Raw genomic sequence first — 19,808 nt, 5'->3', positions numbered from 1 at the left:
CTCTGACGGTCTGCCAATTTTTTTCAAATCCGGTCATTGGGGGGACAGTTAAAGAGCAGTTAAATCAATTCAGTTAAGTGCATAATTAATCCAATTAACCAATAAAGAGCTCAAGCGTGATGAAAACCATAGCATGCCCTGGCCCCCGAGGACCAGATTTGAAGAACACTGCTGTGTGCCCTGCATTATCATTAGAGTCATGATGCCGACACACACTGTCTGTAGTTGTTTACTGAAAACTGCTCTCAGCACTTTTGGTACAGTCAATGCAACCTCCGCCTTGTAATTCATTTCCCAAATGTTCTTCATGAACAGTAATTCCATTGGTGGCCACCTCCCTGTGCCCAGTTTCTGAAGTTGGACAGAAACTGGTTGGAATGGTAAAAAGAGGAAAGTAAAGAGACAAACACAAACAGTTACTTAACGCTGATCGAAATGTCACAAAACTGCACATTGCACACATACAACAAGGCCAATGAAAACACAATGGACACAACATAAGATGAATCAAGAACAGCCTGAGAAAATACACCTTTAAGATCTAACCACCTCCCCTCGCTTGGAAAAAGCATGACGTCACTCGGCTCGGCGGCCAATGGCAGGGCCGGATCTGCGAGCGTGAGAAGTAGTGTCGCTGTCGCCGCGGCTGCGAGAGTGAGAGAGAGTGAGGAGTGAGGGTGTCGTGAGAGAGGAGTGTCCGTGTGTGTGCTGTGAGTGAGTGTGAGTGAGTGAGTGAGTGAGTGAGTGAGTGAGTGGACATCTCGACGGTAAACACCAGCAGGAGGACAGCTTGTTTCGGGGGTAGTGTGTGCGGGGGGATGGGAGATGCGCGGATGGGGTCACGGTGAGGCCGGTCGGGACATCACTGTCATTGATTGAGCTCGACTGTGGGGAGCGATATTGCGCGCAGGAGGACGTTGTGTAAACCCTCCACACAATAGCAAGCGCACAGTGATCACTCCTGTGTGTGTTTTATCCTTATAAACCAGAAACTGCATGTGGCAGCTACGTGTCTCGCTAGCATAGCTGTGATATTACTGTATTTATCTCCTGACCAGAAGTTTCTTGAGTGTGTGTGTGTGTGGACGCATGTGTGAATGCATGTATGTATGTATGTATGTATGTATGTATGTGTGTGTGTGTGTGTGTGTGTGTGTGTGTGTGTGTGTCAGTGTCAGTATGTCTGTTTCCACAATTTCGAAACTGTCAACTTGGTTAAATCCATTGTAGCTCGGTTGCAAGAAGAATAGTATTGTTAAAAAATAATAATAATAAAAAAATACAATCTTAAGCCATATTATAACATCGTTAAACTCCCTACGCGATGTTGAAGACTTTAACGAAAAAGTTAAGAAGACACTCTTTAAACGAAAGCCTCCCATTTCAATTAAAGGTAAGTCTTTCAAGACGCCTACACAGTTTTGATCACATTTCCATCCGGACAGACAGACTCTTTTTTTTTCTTTCTTTCATTCTGTCTTTCTTTCTTGCTTTCATTCTCCTCACTCTCCACTAGGAATGCATGTATTACAACTTTGTCTTTTTTCTTTTTTCCATTTATATGATTTGTGTCATGGCTTTATATTAATAGGCTGGCTGCTGCTAGTTGTCAATCCATGCATGGCTTTGTACTTCCTACACAGTTGTGTTATTCTTGAGTATGCAGGAGCTGAAGTTGCACTTATTGCAATTGTAGGTGTAACATTTCAGATAAGGCATTTTACTGTAATTTCAGCAGCAAACCGTTTGCTATGGCAGGGCCTGGATGGGACTCATTTAGCACTATAGTGTTGTGTAGCAGAGTGACATTGCAGGGTGGTGTATCGCAGTTGCCTACATAAAGGCTGAAGTTTCACTTTTTGCTTGTGCTCTTTGTGGTGTGTGGCATGCTTTCACTTTCCCTGCAGAGTCAACAGTGTTTTTGCTGTCTTGGTGGTGATGGTGTTGTCATTTGTTGAAAATGGTCAGAAAGTTTCTACTGTATTCAGGTACTGGGGTTCCACGTTTGCAACAACCCTCATTTCACTGCAGCTTTCGATGACAGACAGCACACATACACACACATTCAGGCACCCCTTGGATCAGTTTGTGACAGCATGCACACACACAGATCATAACGTAACTTCCAAGACCTATGCTAACTCATCTGAGATTTGCATTTTCCAACATTAGCATTGGTTTCCAATAATGATCCTTGAGCAAAGATGTGTGATAACCTCCTGGAAAGTATATTTTATTACCTTCCACTCTTTAAACAGGACATAGTATGTAGTGCCTTATTTCTTTATGTCACCAGGCTACTGTCATTAGCATAATCTACCAGTGACTCATTAAAAGCCTTCTCTGCCTCTTCACTGTGAAGGACAGTTTAGAAAAAGTGCTAGTTGAGAGAACTGTAGTTCATTGTGTATATTCAAAAACATCAACCAAAACAATGGTGACAACCGAATAGTTCAGAATTATAGCTAAAAGACAGGGAAATTGTTGTATTTTACCTGTCTGAAACATTTTTGCTCTTGTTTTTCAAATTCAGAGCACTTTGAGAGGTACTACACTAGAATAGGGTACATCTGCATTATAGCTTACACCCGGACCTAGCAGTTGTTCAATTGATCTGGTTATCTGTGTAACAGGTTGCTGTGACACTTGCCTGCCAATGCACCCTGAGGCTGTACCATTGTGGCTGTACGGCTGTTTGCTGTAATTGATTGTAAACTTACGGTGTGTCACACAGTTTAGCGTGTGGGAGTGAAACCCTCCTCAGTCTTCAGAACAGATGTGTCTTAAGCAGGATGATCAGCACACATTTGCGCACACCTCAGTGGAAATCCAGAGAGCACATGCACCAAGGCCAAACACCCATGCATTTTTTTCTAGTTTACATACCAGTTTTAAACCTGATAATGGACTCTTTGATCCCAAGGGTTGTTCATTCTAGAAAACAGTCAGAACCAGATTAAATGAAAACTTCAATCCAATGGCTTGTTGCAAAACCAGACACAAGTACAAACTGTTGTTATAACAAACCCATTGCCTGTAGTGCATACATACCTAAAATGGGATTTTCATCTGTGATGGAGAAGTTAATAACAATATAACAAAGTGGTTTTGGTTTGTTTCTGAATCTTCAGTGGACTTTCACTGCTCCTTTGTTCTTTTATTTTAAAGAAAACATTTGCTTCTTAGTATTGTTTTAGGCTTCTAAAAAAGTAGAGATAAAATGTATATAATTATATGATTTTATTGTTTTGGTTTTCAACATGGCCTACAGTAATGTGGTCAGGCAGGTTATTATGGATTAAAGCTCTGGCTTTAAGCCAGTTAGTCTTTGTGTATACTGCTGCTTACAGGATGAACCCTGCAGTTTATAAAATAAATACAGTAAACCTAACTGCAGGGGTGTTCCCTCCCCACTTGTGCGCAAATGAAACAGCAATTCTGGTAGGCAGCAATGGCATCTGAATATGCCAGGATGCTGGCTCTGGTACTTCATATTGCTTTTCGTCTTCTATCAGGAAATGTACAGGGTTAAGCAAATAGGTTTGGTGCCATGCACTGCAGCCCCCATATGCAAAACATTCAGAATCCAAGCCGGTGCAGCACTGTACAGTCGCCACAGTCGGTGCAAAACTGACAGTCTTGCGCCGCTTCCCCAGGCTGTTTACTCTTTTCAGAGCCTCTGAAGGGGACTCTGTTCCCTGTGTTAACTGGCAATAAACTCTTTAAGCAAAACAAACTGGAAGAGTCGGTGTCACACGGGAGATTAATACGATGTGCAAAAAGCTGGATGCAAAACTAGGAACGTTCAGGTCTGTGCTCTGAGCAGCTCCGTGTAATTGTGTCCAGGAATGTACTGTACTGGGATTTAAATAACATTTGTTTAACAATTAGGTCAGAATATGTTTTCATTCTGTCTGGAGGGGCAAGGTAGAGATGCATTTTTCTCCTCATAATTTCCAGGCTCCCAGCCTATACAGTTTTATTTAGGCTTCTGTACTATACCCATTGTTCACAGTTTTCTTCTGCTGAGATCTTGTACTGCAGCAATCAAGTGTGTTGATTATTTTTACACCATTTAGAGGATCTAAGTGTGCAGAAGGTTTTGGCGGCCCTCTTCATGTGCATGGCTGAAATGCTGCTGCATCATTTTTCATAATTCATTATTTCAGCTAATGATGTTCTCTCCTTTGAAGAAAGAAATTGAGTACAGCTGTGCTTTTAAATGTTACAAGCTTTAAAGCAGCATTATAATCAGATTAAAAGAGATGCAAATTGTTGAACAACCTGTTTAGGGTGTGTTGATAAGGGTAAAAGGCATCCATGAAACAGACAGTAGAGTAAATTCTTGTTGCTTCCAAAACAATCCCCAACTCTCACGCCTACTGTTTTGTGTCAGCCTCCAAAATAATGCTGGCAGATAGCTGCTTATTGCTGTTGGGAATGGTTGGCCAAAGCTCTGGTAGCAATACAGGTTCTGACCAGTACAAATCTATAAGTTACTGATTTTTTTATTTATTATTATTATTATTATTATTATTATTATTATTATTATTATTATTATTATTATTATTATTATTATATTTTTTTATATATATATTAGCTCATTACATTTTCGGGAATTGTTAAAGGGAAAATCATGCCATGAATCTGAAAGCCCTGCACAGTTGATTCAAATGCAGGTCCAGTTGCAGTCACTTAGTCTCTGCTCTGTTTCATACTGGAGATACTCTGACAGCTTGTGCTGCGTGCTTGTCCCTAGTCCAAACATGATCAGTCATAAAACATTTGTGTTTGTTTTCCTTTCCAGTGTGTTCAGAAGAGGCTGGCTGATCGTGTTTCAGTGGTGATTTAGAAACAACAGGGTGTGTTCAGCTAATGCACAATAAACTAAACTAAACTGCACCAAGGACTGGTGAGAGGGACAGAGAGAAGATTCCTGAGTGCAGTGTGTTCTTTCCCAGTATGAAAACTAATAAGATTCTCGTTGACCAGTGGCTTGATAGATCTCTAGTTTTAGTAAGAGTTGCAGGCCCTGTACTTAGTCCGTGCCAGTGTAACACATGTGGCCCCACAGGCACAACTCCGAGTGCCCAATCCACACAGCCCCAACAGAGCGACGGACCCACTTCTCCTAAAGACCAGCCCCCTGTCTTTGGGAGTTTTGAATGCTCTTACATGTCTAGGGGTGTGACTTTGCTGTAACAGGCTGATATACACATAGAGCCCTGTTACACCAGGTGCTGCTAATTTCATGCATGCTTCCTTTGCGTTAGCTTCATTTGCATGATCAGATGTAGGAAGTGGACGTGGTATTAAACATTACACACAAGCAGCGTTTCACACTTCATTGACATAATTTGTTGCACCTGGATTGGATCAGACTTCTGTGTGCTAAGATTTTTGCATATTTCGCTACGGGACGGTGTCCCAGTGGACCGGCCGGCTGCTGGGCTGACACTAATGACAAAAGCCCCTCTAAGCCCCAGTGACCTACAGGTCGAGCCACAAACTATCGCCTATTCTGACATGATCGGTCATGACTTCTCAGTCCCCTTCCACAGTCCTTCTGCTGCAGACTTTAGGGGTGTGTGTGTGTAAACGAGGGTGTTAGCATGAATGTGTGTGAGATGGAACATATGTGAGATGGGGGATGTGATTTAAATCAGATGTCAGCATTGCAGCAAACTCCTTTTAATTGTGGGATTATCTGTTTGTCCAGTCACATTGCACTGTATGCTATACACACTTTGGTCAGCTCTGAGGGTGCAGCCTTCCAGCGCTTTTATTAGTTGAGGTGATGATTTACACTCAAGTTGTGTAATAAATGGGTCAACCTCACAGCTGACTTACAGGGTTTGGTTAGCATGACCTCCGGTAGATTGTGGGGCTCTTGGACCACAGTTTGCCTCTGTCTCCTTGCAGGCCTTTCTGTTGTGGTGTTGCAGAGGTTGTCTGTTGTTTGTGGTTTAGATGCTATATGTTTTTTTTTGGCTGCTGTGCTCAGTCTTGAAACGGACGTGCCAGAGTGTAACAGTCGGTTCAGCTGGGGAATTCTGTTCAGTGCTTCAGAAAGCTTGATTAGGGAAATATATGCTATTTTAGTTATATATTATTATGAATATGAAGCTAGTTTGATGTATTTGTTTAATGTACTTTTCTTCTTTTAGGCTTTGGGCTTCTCTTGTCTTTTTTTGTTTTACTTTTTCCTCTCCAGAGTGAGACTGTATAGTAATAGTAATCCAAAATGTTATTAATTCATAATGAGATAAAACTGCAGTTTTTGTTATAGCTCTGTGTTTTAAATGACAAATGTAATATATATTATTAAGTTGGACTTAATAAAAGCCCCCTCTTAACTTAACCAATGTGAATGTTTTCTCTGGGGCTGAATCGTTGTTCAACAAGTGGAAAATATACCATTGGTAAACGAACATAATTTAATTAATAATATCTATTAAGCTAAATGAGTCACAGAATAAAACAAATTCAGATGAAGGGTATGAATATGCCCATGTATCCATTCATATAGCCATAGCCTCAAGATAAAATTGCCTTCTTATTTTATAATATCTTCTTCTTTCTTTCATGCCTCTGTGTGCCGCGAGTGTTAACAGGGGATCTGATGCTGGGAATGTTCTCCATATCTTCTCTCCGCGCTGCACTCAGACATTCCCTGCTCCTATATGAGTCTGCAGCACTGAAGCGGGTTCCTCGGAATGCACAGCTCTTGGAAACTTCAGAGTTCTGTTTGCCGACAGCACATTAATAAAGTCTGAAATCGAAACCTTAGCACTAAGACTTCCTTATACCCCCACCCATTGTAAAAGCTTTTAGTGCCTTTACATGATCCACTAGTTCTGAAGTATTTGGGTTGGGGGGGCAAGAAAACATTAGCACATTGGGATATTTTAGAACGAAGTTGTTAGAAAGAAAAGTGTAACCATCTTTTGTTGATTGTAAAAGTGATGATACTGTAGTTCATGTTCTTCTGCCTCTGAAATTGAAACCAGTCTGTTGCTAAAACACAATAGAATGAACTATAGAACTCGATGCTGAGGACTGATGCCATCTGTTCGTGCTCGTATCTCCCCAAATCATCAGACTCTCTGAAAACGTGTGGTTTTGTGGCAGAAACCAGTTTCATGTGTCAGGACTGTGGGCTGTGTCCGAGCTGCATACTTAAGAAAGGAGATCAAGAGAACTTTGTTTAATGTAATAGAGAATGTTTAGGACTTTGTTGTGAAATGTGTAAGCGAACTTGTGTATCGTGAGCCTGTTATGGTAATACACTGTGAACGAACTGTACTTTTTACACTGATCCTGGTGCAAATTACACCTTGTTCAGGATCAATAAGATAAAAGTGTGATAAGTTGGTGGCTGAGTTGTCTGTATCATTCTCTTTCCTTGTTCGTATTCACACCCTGGCTGTCCTGCACAGGGAAGAGCTTCACTCTGTGTCTGTGTCTCCCTGCAGATCTCCTACCATGGCAGTGAGGAGGGAGGGGAGAGCGAGGACTCAGAGGGGGAGAACCAGGAGCTGGTGCAGATTGACAGGGGTGCGTAGAATCTCTCTCTGGGCACATCCCTACCACTCACACAGGAAGCAGCTGTGCCTTTCACTCTCAGGGTGTCACTGCAGCAGTAAGAAAATACAACAAACTAAAACAATACAATGAAAACTTGGAGTTCTGTTTTTTTGCACTGTTATGTGGTGATTTCTGTTATCTTCCTTTTAAAGTAGACTGTTAAGAATCAGGGGACTGATCATAGTACACAACACTAGGCAAAGATGTACACTCACCTAAAGGATTATTAGGAACACCTGTTCAATTTCTCATTAATGCAATTATCTAACCAACCAATCACATGGCAGTTGCTTCAATGCATTTAGGGGTGTGGTCCTGGTCAAGACAATCTCCTGAACTCCAAACTGAATGTCTGAATGGGAAAGAAAGGTGATTTAAGCAATTTTGAGCGTGGCATGGTTGTTGGTGCCAGACGGGCCGGTCTGAGTATTTCACAATCTGCTCAGTTACTGGGATTTTCACGCACAACCATTTCTAGGGTTTACAAAGAATGGTGTGAAAAGGGAAAAACATCCAGTATGCGGCAGTCCTGTGGGCGAAAATGCCTTGTTGATGCTAGAGGTCAGAGGAGAATGGGCCGACTGATTGAAGCTGATAGAAGAGCAACTTTGACTGAAATAACCACTCGTTACAACCGAGGTATGCAGCAAAGCATTTGTGAAGCCACAACACGTACAACCTTGAGGCGGATGGGCTACAACAGCAGAAGACCCCACTGGGTACCACTCATCTCCACTACAAATAGGAAAAAGAGGCTACAATTTGCACAAGCTCACCAAAATTGGACAGTTGAAGACTGGAAAAATGTTGCCTGGTCTGATGAGTCTCGATTTCTGTTGAGACATTCAGATGGTAGAGTCAGAATTTGGCATAAACAGAATGAGAACATGGATCCATCATGCCTTGTTACCACTGTGCAGGCTGGTGGTGGTGGTGTAATGGTGTGGGGGATGTTTTCTTGGCACACTTTAGGCCCCTTAGTGCCAATTGGGCATCGTTTAAATGCCACGGCCTACCTGAGCATTGTTTCTGACCATGTCCATCCCTTTATGACCACCATGTACCCATCCTCTAATGGCTACTTCCAGCAGGATAATGCACCATGTCACAAAGGTCGAATCATTTCAAATTGGTTTCTTGAACATGACAATGAGTTCACTGTACTAAACTGGCCCCCACAGTCACCAGATCTCAACCCAATAGAGCATCTTTGGGATGTGGTGGAACGGGAGCTTTGTGCCCTGGATGTGCATCCCACAAATCTCCATCAACTGCAAGATGCTATCCTATCAATATGGGCCAACATTTCTAAAGAATGCTTTCAGCACCTTGTTGAATCAATGCCACGTAGAATTAAGGCAGTTCTGAAGGCGAAAGGGGGTCAAACACAGTATTAGTATGTTGTTCCTAATAATCCTTTAGGTGAGTGTATGTATTCATTTATTTATTTGTAATTGTATAATTACAACGTTGACATGATATAAGCATGCATTTTAACATAATTTAAAATAGGTAGTGCCCAGTGCCAGTTCCCACTACAGTTTGCATGCAGAGTGGAGTTGACCATAAGGCCAAGCAGTTAGACACTATTGTTGGTGAGTGCTTTGTGCTGTCCAGGTGTAATGCATAGCTGTGGGTTACAGCCAGGAGAAGACGCTCTGCCAACTGGCTAGAGTCCTTCACTGTCAAGTCAAACCTGTGCTCTCTTGCGCCTCTTGCAGAGCGGAGACGGAACTGTGGACTGACCCCTCTGGCCAACAACCAGCAGCATAACCAGGGGACGCTGTCCCCGGCTCAGGTTCGAAGGCTGCGGGTGCTGCTGGACCCTGGCCTGGATAGGCACAGTTCGGAGGAGGAGCTGGAGCGCATCATCAACCGTGACTTCTTGCAGCCGACTGTTGAAAGCAGGAAGAGGGGTCTGCAGCGAGGGCTTGGCTCCGGACGTCATGGTGACCTCAGCACCTCCTCCAGCGATGAGGAGCTGAAGGACCTGTTTGGCCCAGCAGAGCAGGGCTCTTGTCTGGCTGACCCCCCAAGCCCTGTGCACTTCAGTGCCTCCCCACCACACAAACTCAAGCCCCTGGTGCGCGCCCAAACCCGGCCCATCATCCTGGCTCATTTTGATCAGCCGGTGCCCTATAGAAAGCACAGACAGGGTTACACAGGGGAGCAGGGACGGCCCAGCCTGGATCTAGAGAAAATGCAACAGGTACTCTTTCTTATTGTTCCTTCTCTTCAGAGTGAACTGTACTGTTTGTGGTTTTTGAAATGTGTTTTTTGTAGCTTTATGCATTACCATATGTATAGTTGTGCTTTTGTCATCATTGGTCTTGCTTCTTTTACGTTTAGCTTACGCTAGAGGTTACAAGGTCACTTATGATGCTTTCCGTACTTTCAGGAAGCACAATTTTCATTAGCCTCTGAAATGACAGTTGCATGTTTACATTTATAAATAGTCTAAAATAAACCCTCATAATGCACATTTTTGGGAATGCAGTAAAATCATATTACATTATTTGGGAATCCTAACAAGCAAGGAGAGGTAATTTTAATTGATTCAATTCAAGTCCTCTTCCTGTGCTTTAGCGGGTACTGCCAGGTAGATCAGAAACCAAGGTGCTTGACAGTATTGCTCCAGCTGCACCAACTGTTACTATGGCCTTCTGTTGGAGAAATGTGTTGTGTACAAGAATGACAAAATAATAACTTTTGTGCTGCTTTGATAGCCAGGTGGGGGCTGGAAGAAGAACTGCTGCCCCTTCGAAAACATGCCAAGGGAGAATCAGGGGAAGGTTAGCAGATAAATTGGAGAAATCAAACAAGCAGCAAAAAAGAACAAAATAAATAAGCATAACAAAATGACTACTACTAATTATTATCATAAGTGCAACTCTGAAACAGGCTGGTCCAGTGATAATTAAATCCAATAGTCGGCAGGCTCACATTGTAGGAGGAGGGTGGTCCGGGGAGTCCATATGTCTCTGGCAGTGTGTGGAGTGGGCGAACAGATGATGAGGTACAGGGGGCAACTTGCAGCCACAGACCCACACAACGGGGAGCAGGGGGGGCCCGGTCAAGTGGAATGGGAAAGATGCACTGGGAACAATAGGGGGCCTTTATCTGATGGCTGCCACACATTAACCCTTCACTAGAAGCCTGTTTAAATATGGGGAACCGGCGGCAGACAGGAACAGCTAATACATCAGTGGCTGTCTATAGTACATAAGACCATGAGAGGGGTCGAACAGCCTCCTCTCATTTGTTACCTAGCGTGGTTGTTTGGTAGCTAGTAACTTAGTGATCCAGGTTTCACATTTGTAAAGATCACATTTTCATATATCATACAGTATTATTATTTTTATTGTCTTAGTGGGAAATAGTTTACATCATACAAAATGCCTTGGCAAGCAACAAACTCAAAAATATTAACAAAATGGTCATGACTCCATTTTCAAATTCCGAGGAAGTAACATCACTCAGCTCCAAAACAGCTGCTACGTATTCCTCGTATCACAAAATCAAATGGAAGAGCAGGGCAAACATAGGTTAAACCAACTCCGCAGACTTGATGACATATTTCAGGAAAAGAATTATAGAAGAGTGGAGGAGAGTGCATAGCCCACCTAGCAAAATGTTTTTTATAAGGCTTTTGTGCTGCTCTGCTCAGCTCAGTTCATGTGAGTGACATTCCCGTTCTGGCTCCCCTTTTTCCTGCTGGAGTGCAGAGGAGGGTGAGGGAAGCCGGGGGGGAGGGGGGCATTTCTGAAATTGGATAAGCAGCAGATCTCAAGACTACACAGGCTTATAGAAAAGTTCTATTTAAAAAGTGCTTCTACTGTCTGCTGTAGAATGGGCAGTGAGGGTAGGCCAAACTCTGAACTTCATGTGTGAGTTTATTTCCAAAGACGAGGGGCTGGAATTCCTACTGTCTAACCCAAACCCTAACAGTTGGCCTTTAACCCCTGGCCCACTGCCTGTGGATGCCCCACAGCTCCTACTAAGTTGTTATCTGACTGAGGTTCTCCAGTATGGGGCAGGGAGGTCCTCTCAAGCTTGTCAAGATGTCCCCTAGTAAAACAAATGAAGCAGTTTATCACTCCCCAATGTGTAGCCTATGATTTAAATGGTTCACAGCCAATATGTGTATACAGTCCAATGCTGATTTGAAAATGTTTATTGGGGGGTGCCACCTCAAGGTACTTCACAGTTTAAAGCCCAGAAAAAATATCTGGTGTATATGTAAGTTTTATTTAAACTGAAAGGTGTGTGAGTGACATAGATGGCTGCTGCTGGGGTCACAGGGTCAAGGGTCACAGGGGCATGCTCGCCACCCTCCTATGCTAACCCTCACTGCTATTCATCTGTTCTCCTTTCTGGTTACCTCTTCATTTCTCAACAGTGACCAGGAAATCAGTCCCTGATCTGATCCTTTATTTAATTTTATTAATGTATTACTAATATAATAATTATATTTATATATTTTTAGAAAATGCTCCTGAAGAAGAACTGTGGAGGAAAAACAAGAACAATAAAGATTCGGGTAAGTCCCTCCCTAGATTACCATTTCTGGTGGATAGCTTAAAAAAATGAAAAAGATTTATATTCCATAAGATAAGATGTGCATGTGAGCCTCCATGTCTTAATGTATACATCCTTACAAAGGCATATACTGTAACCATGAAGAGAGCATGTCAAAGTGTATTCTGAGAGTGGTTTGTATAGATGTGGGCATATTGAATAAGCTGATACAATTTGGACTGTGGATCTTATGGTATGTTTTCAAGTAGAAGCATGAGAATCTGTGCCTTCTGGGGAAGGAGAGGTCTCACACTGGGACTAGATAGCAATGTATCACAGAGAGAGAACAGGAACTTTATGTGAAGTGTAATTATAAACTGACACACACGCACACACAGAAGCATCATTATCAGAGAGAAAGAAACCAAAACCTGCTCAATCACATAGGGAACAGCTTGAGGAACTCTGAGGGACTGGATTTTGGCAATGGACGGTGTATTTCCAGACGGAATAACACAACGGGGGAGCTTGTGAGGTATGACGTCAGTGTCAGCATGGATCATGTGGAGTGGAGCGGAGCGAACTTCCTTCCTCCCAAACACCACATGTGAGAGCCACACGTGGGGGGCACTGCCTGCGTCAGCATTGATTCTCCTGGCAAATCACAGCAACCCAAGCGCGCACACGCATGTACATGCACATGCACACATAAACACACACACCTGAACAGAAACATGAGCACATGCATACACACACAAACACAACCTCCTACATAAAAATTAACCAGTACATGCAGGCTTTTGAAAGAGAATGTAGAAGTAAAAAAAAAAAAAAAAGTCTGTCAAGCATCTGTTTGCAGATCACTGATTTGTGCAGAGACTGTTGGTTTAGAAATCAATTTAGGATGCTGTGAGTAGCTCTTGCTGTTTTTTGTAAAGAGCATACATCCAAAGTTGCCCAAACCTAACAGAGAGAGACGGTGACGGAGAACATTTTTGTGTGTGTGAGATTTCGTCATCTCGTCTCATATTATCGCTGTAGGAAGCAAGGATGCGTCTCGGAGCCACTGGGTCCCAAGTGACCAAGTCCAGCTGAGCTTGCAGCAGTGATGTCTCAGGCAGGCAGATTTTGTTTCTAAGGTGTTACCATTGTGTCCATTTAAAACTTGCAATTTTTAGCTGAGATTTAGTGTGACGTTTCTCCAAACTGCAAACAGTTTTACACCAGTGGTATACTTTACCAGTGAATGATTTGGAAAACAAACAAAAAAAAACTTCTATTTTACTTGAACAAATAAAGAAAATGTTAGGTGGATAGGAAAAATGGTGAAGTGTCTGAGGTCTTCTTCAGCTTTCTTGCCAACATCTGGTTTAAACACGTGTGGAGAACAGCAAACCAGCCCCAGACAGTTTTTTATCTTTCTCACCCTTGAGGAGCACAAACAAGGCCCAGCCCTGTGCCACATCTCACTCAGCCTCCAGCCCATCACACTGATTCCCTGTGGGTCTCTTTCCCGTGCCACTGCAGTGATTAATGACCAGCCAAGCCAACACTGAGATATTGAGACTGCCTTCGCAAATAAAAATAACAATTCTGTAAAAGAAAACTGAGAATAACGAGCGCTGACCATGAGAATGCCTCCTGAGTGGAGGTGTTGTATCTTCCTGCCTTGCCAAACTAATTGCACAGCTCTGCCTGGGTTTGTGACCCACGAGGGTTCACTGAAAAACTATATCTTTCCAGGCAGAATATTGGTCTTACAGTATGAGCAGAGCAGACTCCCTGACTCTGGATCAATTCCAGTCAGCGTTTGGTGGTGAAGTGCTGATTTCTGCTTGGTATGTAGGGCTGCCTCGGGATCAGCTGCTTCTCTGCTCAGCTGTTCTCTTCTGTTCTCTACTGTGCTGTATTGTTTTGCTGTACTGTGCAGTATTGTACTGTGCTGTGCTATATACATTGTGTTAGGGTGGGCTTCATTTTGTTATACTGTACTGTGTTGTTGTGCTGGAGTGTGTTATGGTGTGCTGAGCTTTATCCAGCTGTGTGAGGGATGGTGGGGGGGCAGGTACTTGTGGGTAGATGAAGGGAGAAAGCTGTGGATATGGGATATCAAACCCCAGTGCATCAGGGACGGGGAGGATGAGCTCAATTCCAAGAAAAAGCAGCAAGACAGTAATACACAAAGGGCTTTATTTTGGAAGGGAAAGGTGATGCATGGTGCAGGAGGGCTGCAACTCCTTCAGAGAGAGAGCAGGCGCTGTCTGGTGGTGCAGCCGTGGGTTTGTATGAGCGTTTGTACAGATGAGTGTTTGTACTGCATGGTGTACTAGTATGAACGTGGACATCCTGTGTGTGTCTGTTTATTTGATGTTGTTAGGATGGGTGTGGGATGTGACTTGGCTTCTGTATCTGAAGGTGTTTTATCCACCTATATCTGAAATGCATTTCTAATTACAATAATTAAATACAGTACAAGTGTGTGTTCATATATTTAACCAGTGGGATAAACGCAGGCTTCGTCCGGCTTTATCTTCCACACCACGAGGTGAAGGTCATTAGCACTAATAGTCTCCTCACCTGTGCAGATAAGAACTGCACCGGGGGAAGATGACCAGTCACATGGCACTGGACACAGACAGGCTCTTGCTACTGCAGCCATATGGATTAGGTGTGTTAGATAACGGTTTCATCTGCTTGACCTGTGATGTGATACTCTTTAATGTCACATCCCTTACCCTGTTCTGTATTCTGACTCCACGGATGAGGAAACTGATCTGACAGGCTAACTATGCAGAGCTCTCTCTGTGTCTGATGCTTTACTGAGCTGAGCAGAATCACGCTGGCCTGTGTGTGCCTTCTGCAGTGCCATAAGAGTCCATTCTGAAACCTGCAGTAGGCCTGCATATTTAATATGTAATGTACAAACTAAGGATCTATATCAGGGGTCTGAAACACCGTTCCTGGAGGGCCAGCGTCTTGTGGCTTTTGTTCTAGTCAAGTTTCCTGTAATTTAATTGCAGATTAGCAGATTAACTGGATACATTTAATACTTCTCTTCAGGCAGCAAAATAGGATATAAGTAGAAGATGGGCCACCTTGATTTGAAGTGATTTTAACCCATCATTTGTGTACAATTTTAAAACATACATGTCTAATTGATAAAATATCAAGATGAATGAAATAATTGAGAGTGCTCCAGTTGAAACAGAACCTGTGTCCAAGACACTGTGTCCCAAATTCCAGGAACTGAGATTGAGACCCCTGGCCTACATCCAATAAAAATACATTTATTAATATTTCAAAATATGATTGGACACCTTGTATGATTTTTGCATACAGGACTGTAAAATGTTATGTACAGTAAAGAGTCTATAATGCTCTACAGGCCAATATCAGTGTGAGGTGTGTTGTGACTACAGCTGAACAGGGACTGAGATGTGGAGTGGGGTGTGGGAAGGGACATGGGGGACGGTGGTGTGCAACTGGGCCGAGTCCTGGGCTCGGACATGATCAGATAAGAAGCCTTGTCCTGTCGGCACATTCCTGGCTGCCTGCAAGGCAAAACGCTATCATCAGCTGTGCAAGCCAGAGAAAGCGTGGCGTCTGTGCCAAGTCATACAAGCCATTTCCTGCTGTTTTTTGCTGATGAAAATTACTTGGGCGGCTAATTTTAGAAACCTTCTGACCAGTTCGGCCTCCTGCTTCTTCTATAAACTGAGGTTTCCTGCCCTCTCCAATTTCAAACAACTCCTTTGCAGCTCTGTTTCTTATTTATTTATTTATTTATTATTTCTAGATGAAAATCAAAATGAACAAATCCTGTTCGTCTGTTGCATATTAAATAGGGTTGCTTTTTTTCCTTTTTTCCCTGTAAGTCTTGTAACTCTTGATATTTTCACAAAAAGTCAACTTTTTTTGTTGTCTGATTTACTTTTTATTATTATTAAAGACGTATTGAAGCTCCCAATGGGGATGACCGAGTGTGTTCAGGGAAGCAAACAAAAAATAAAGAAAAAAAACAATACAAACAGAAAAACAAACCACTGACCGTTCTGCCATTAAATAATAAAGCAAGAATAATGTATAATACTTTCAGTGAGAGGGAACCATTTTTTAAACCATTCACTGTATCTGAAATAATAGTTTACAGATGCATGTAAATCCAATACTAACTCTAAGTCAAAACAGACAAACAAACAACAAATGTTTTGTTTTGAATTAACACAAGCCAACAAGGATTCCATTATACTGGGGACTTCAGACAGTCCAGGTTTTTTATATAATTGTAATAATCATATAATACTGACACGTCTTTTTCGTTGCTTTTTGAATATGTGAGTGAATATGTGATTGAACGTCATCTTGTGCATTGATGCTCTGTATCAGAAAACATACTTCAATGTATGTGTTTAATGATAAATAATGACACAACATCATTTTGGAGTTGTGGTAAAGAGCAACACTTCTCCAAGGATTCATGAGGGGTTAGAAAATAAGTACATACCCGCTTTAAAAAGGAATGCTGGTTAGGCAATCAAAGCATTTTAAATAAATGAGATAAAGAAGCTAATTAAAAACCCCCAGGGACACAGCAATTGCTTGTATTTACTCATGACCCCCGTGTGATGGCAACTTATCGTGTTCTTGCACTCTGTAAGCCCTTAATCTGGGGCAGAGGAGAGCTATACAGAGGCTATTAATACTGCGCCCATTTAGATAATAACATTAACCTCTTACACATGCAGGCTTCTTGGCCAGGGGTCAGTGGTGAGATTTCAGTGTCCTGTGGCAGGCTGCCCATATTTATATAGGGAATACTACAGCGTAACGATCAATTATGGAAGTTTTTTTGGGTCACTTAAATTGGGAAGAGTCTGCAGAGTTGTTTAAGAGAACTGTGGAGGAAAAAACTTTTTATTGTGCCACTCAGCTGTGGAGAATTCTGCAGCATGAATAAAAAGAGCTAATCATTCTAGAATTACAATGCTGAGAACTCTAAGCATTATTGTAGATGGCTGCTACAGCACTGGGAGTCTCCATTGTTCAGCACTGTGCTGGTCTTAGAAGTAACATTGCATGCTGGGAATATTGTCCCTGATGATCCTTACATTTCTATCTGGTAGAAGCTTCTGCCTGTAGGAGCCCCTTTTCCCTAGAGCTGTAGGCGGTGCAACTCGCTGATTGTTGCTCTTGGTTGGTAATTAACCTTAAAGCAAGGGGTGGGGGGCTTCCTGTAGGGCTATGTTGTGTTTCTCAGTGTAAGGGGCGCCTGACTTCCCCCTGGTGATGAAGCACAGCTGTTTTCACTATGATTCACATTGTTAGGCTCAATAATGTTACTTGGCAATGCATTGGGATAACTGTCAAGCCATGTGGTGGATGGTTAGAATCGGTATGTGTAGGAAGATGGTGAGCTCTCATGGGCTGAGGGGCCAGTTGTTCCTCTCGTGCAATTAAAGAGACAGCTGGCTTAACTGCACGCTTAATTCATAAAGGTGCTGATTGTACCAAAGATGGACTGTCCTGACATTGCATATGTATATGCAAGAATTAGATCTAGTGCAGTAAATTGATGCTAATCCTGCTAAACATGGACCATAAATGTCTGCTTCCTTATCTGATCCACACAAAGAGGTTGCAGTGGTTATTCCCATCCAAGGTATTAACTTCCTAATGCTGGTCATTTACGCCTTAATTACCCAGTTGTTTTAGTGCTGATGATTCACAGATGCCCATAAAACTTACTAGACTGCACTGTGGCTCCCTAGGAGGGCTGAGCAGCCCTGGTATAACCTTCCACCTTGAACAATTAGGTGCTACGCAAACCCAGTGCCATCACACTGCTTTGAATCAAAACCTTCTTGTTTCCTTTTAGAGTCTGAGCGGCAGCCGCCCCCCTCCCCGGTACGCCTACGATCCCTCCATCTTCGCATTCCGTTCGCTGAGCACTGCCCCCCCCTGCAGCCCTCTGACGCCCCCCGAGGAGCCGCCATGTGCCTGAGGAAGACCACCCCAACCCTCTAACATCCACGTTCAGACACCGGAGAGGACCGAGGGAAATCCAAGAACTGTGGCACTGCTGGAAAGAAAAGCTGTTGGTTTTCTCGTACAGGGCCCCTCATCAATTTTCAGAACCCCAACCAAATTAATGAGAAACAATAGTTTATTGATATTGTTAGTTATTAATTTAATTGTGCCCTTTATATTATTAATGAAGCGGGCTGCAAGAAGCTTGAAGACATAAAAAAGTATCTCTGGACACTCTCTCACTCAGGAATCTAATTATAAAAAAGAGAAGCAGTAAACAGACTGGTATCAGGTACAGGACAACAGAGGAAACCAACAAGAACCCGATGGTTTTGATTCTTCAGGGTCTGATCAAGACTATTTATTAACAAGAAATGAAAGAAAATCATTATCAGGAACTAGCTTTCCTTCCTGGGAACGTGGGGTTTTTATTGTCACTTTGGTAGGCCTCAGGGCTCAGACAGTACTGTCCTCAGTTTGTGGCCTGTGATATTCCAGATTTTTGTTCTAATTATTATCTGTTGGCCTGCTTTGTTTCTCAGCTCTTTTCCATCAGTCTAAAATCTCACTGCTGGCCTTTAATAGGGCGAAGGAGTGTTTGAGTGAGGAAGACAATTGTTGGAGCCTCCAGTTTTCCATGGGCATTTTGGGTTTACATACCTGCTTTTAAAACATTTTCATAAGGCAGTTTCTTTGTCTCATATAAAATATAATACCATCCAGTTTAGAGCTTAAACAAGCCGGATGAACATAAAATATGTTAAGAGAATTACCCCTTTTGTCGTGTTTTAAATCGGAGCATAATCATGCATGCAGGTTTGTTCATCTCAATTTGGAATTCTCTCATTTAAAATGATCTAGATCTCTAGATATAAATAAATGTTCTTTGTTCAATAGCAATCCCCTACATTTTTAAGATTACCATGCACAATTATATATGTGAAAGGTGTGCACTGTTGCTGTTTTCAAGCACTGGGGATGTTCTAAGGTAAAACAGACTGAAGGCAACAAAGTAGAGATAGCTTCTTATTCCAAACATATGTCATGACTTGGCAAATTATGAACTTTACTTTTAAAAACCCAGCCTCATAGCAACTTACTTCCCTGTGGGCTCTTGCAGTTTCTTCCTTCTACATGCTCTTCTCCCTCCCCTATACATGCACAAAAAGGAAAACCTGAAAAATAATCAAACTAACAAAAAAGAAAAAAAAAACAATGAAGCACCTTCATGCCTTGACCTCTGCACACACTTGAGTTCTGCTTCGGGAAATGAATGTAAAAATGGAAAGTTCTGAGTTAACGAGAAGCACATGAAAAACGCTTTTCCATTTAAAAAAGGTATTTATGCACATTGAATGTATCCTTTTACCGACAATGCAAATGTACTAAAATCACATACCTTACATGTTGCAAGGTAACTGTAGCAGAGTACGTTTGCAACTACATTGTACTACTAGCAAGAAGGCTTTTTCTTCAGTGACATTCTTTTTGTGTCGCTTGCATTCCATCCTTGAAAATATATGACTTGTGATCACATGATGATGTGCTTCCAGTTATTTTCCTGCTGCTTATTTATTTGTTGGATTTTGTGATTAAAGAATCCACTTTCACACTGCCCCCGGCCCGGGAGTAGATATCACACACTAGACGATACGAGGGTACAGCCTCCTGCAATA

General features: G+C 42.4%; 1 protein-coding gene across 3 annotated transcripts; it reads left to right on the top strand.

Annotated features, from left to right (window-relative positions):
- The first annotated feature begins 627 nt into the window (after positions 1 to 627).
- Positions 628 to 19,671, top strand: LOC136749172 (uncharacterized). 3 transcript variants are annotated; one of them, XR_010816722.1, is made up of 6 exons: positions 628 to 1,393; positions 7,476 to 7,642; positions 9,309 to 9,796; positions 12,074 to 12,127; positions 12,553 to 12,640; positions 17,981 to 18,111. XR_010816722.1 is itself a non-coding variant. In XM_066703176.1 (5 exons), the coding sequence occupies exons 2-5, from the start codon at positions 7,486 to 7,488 to the stop codon at positions 18,104 to 18,106; spliced, it is 825 nt and encodes a 274-aa protein (XP_066559273.1). In that variant the 5' UTR covers positions 629 to 1,393; positions 7,476 to 7,485; the 3' UTR covers positions 18,107 to 19,671. The 3 variants fall into 3 exon arrangements, 2 of the variants coding, with proteins under 2 accessions (XP_066559273.1, XP_066559284.1); XM_066703176.1 differs by lacking the exon at positions 12,553 to 12,640 and having other exon boundaries at positions 629 to 1,393; positions 17,981 to 19,671; XM_066703187.1 differs by lacking the exon at positions 12,553 to 12,640 and having other exon boundaries at positions 632 to 1,393; positions 7,476 to 7,557; positions 17,981 to 19,671.
- Positions 19,672 to 19,808: the final 137 nt, after the last annotated feature.

This window comes from Amia ocellicauda, chromosome 1, assembly GCF_036373705.1.
Source record: "Amia ocellicauda isolate fAmiCal2 chromosome 1, fAmiCal2.hap1, whole genome shotgun sequence".
Classification (NCBI taxonomy): Eukaryota; Metazoa; Chordata; class Actinopteri; order Amiiformes; family Amiidae; genus Amia; species Amia ocellicauda.
This window is presented reverse-complemented; position numbering and strand designations above follow the sequence as displayed.

Excerpts from the sequence above, each read along its gene's own strand:
- LOC136749172 (XM_066703176.1), top strand. The coding sequence starts at position 7,486 with ATGGCAGTGAGGAGGGAGGGGAGAGCGAGGACTCAGAGGGGGAGAACC. Across the intron at positions 7,643-9,308 it reads CTCAGGGTGTCACTGCAGCA|AGCGGAGACGGAACTGTGGA; the intron begins GTAAGAAAATAC and ends CGCCTCTTGCAG. Across the intron at positions 12,128-17,980 it reads CAAGAACAATAAAGATTCGG|AGTCTGAGCGGCAGCCGCCC; the intron begins GTAAGTCCCTCC and ends GTTTCCTTTTAG.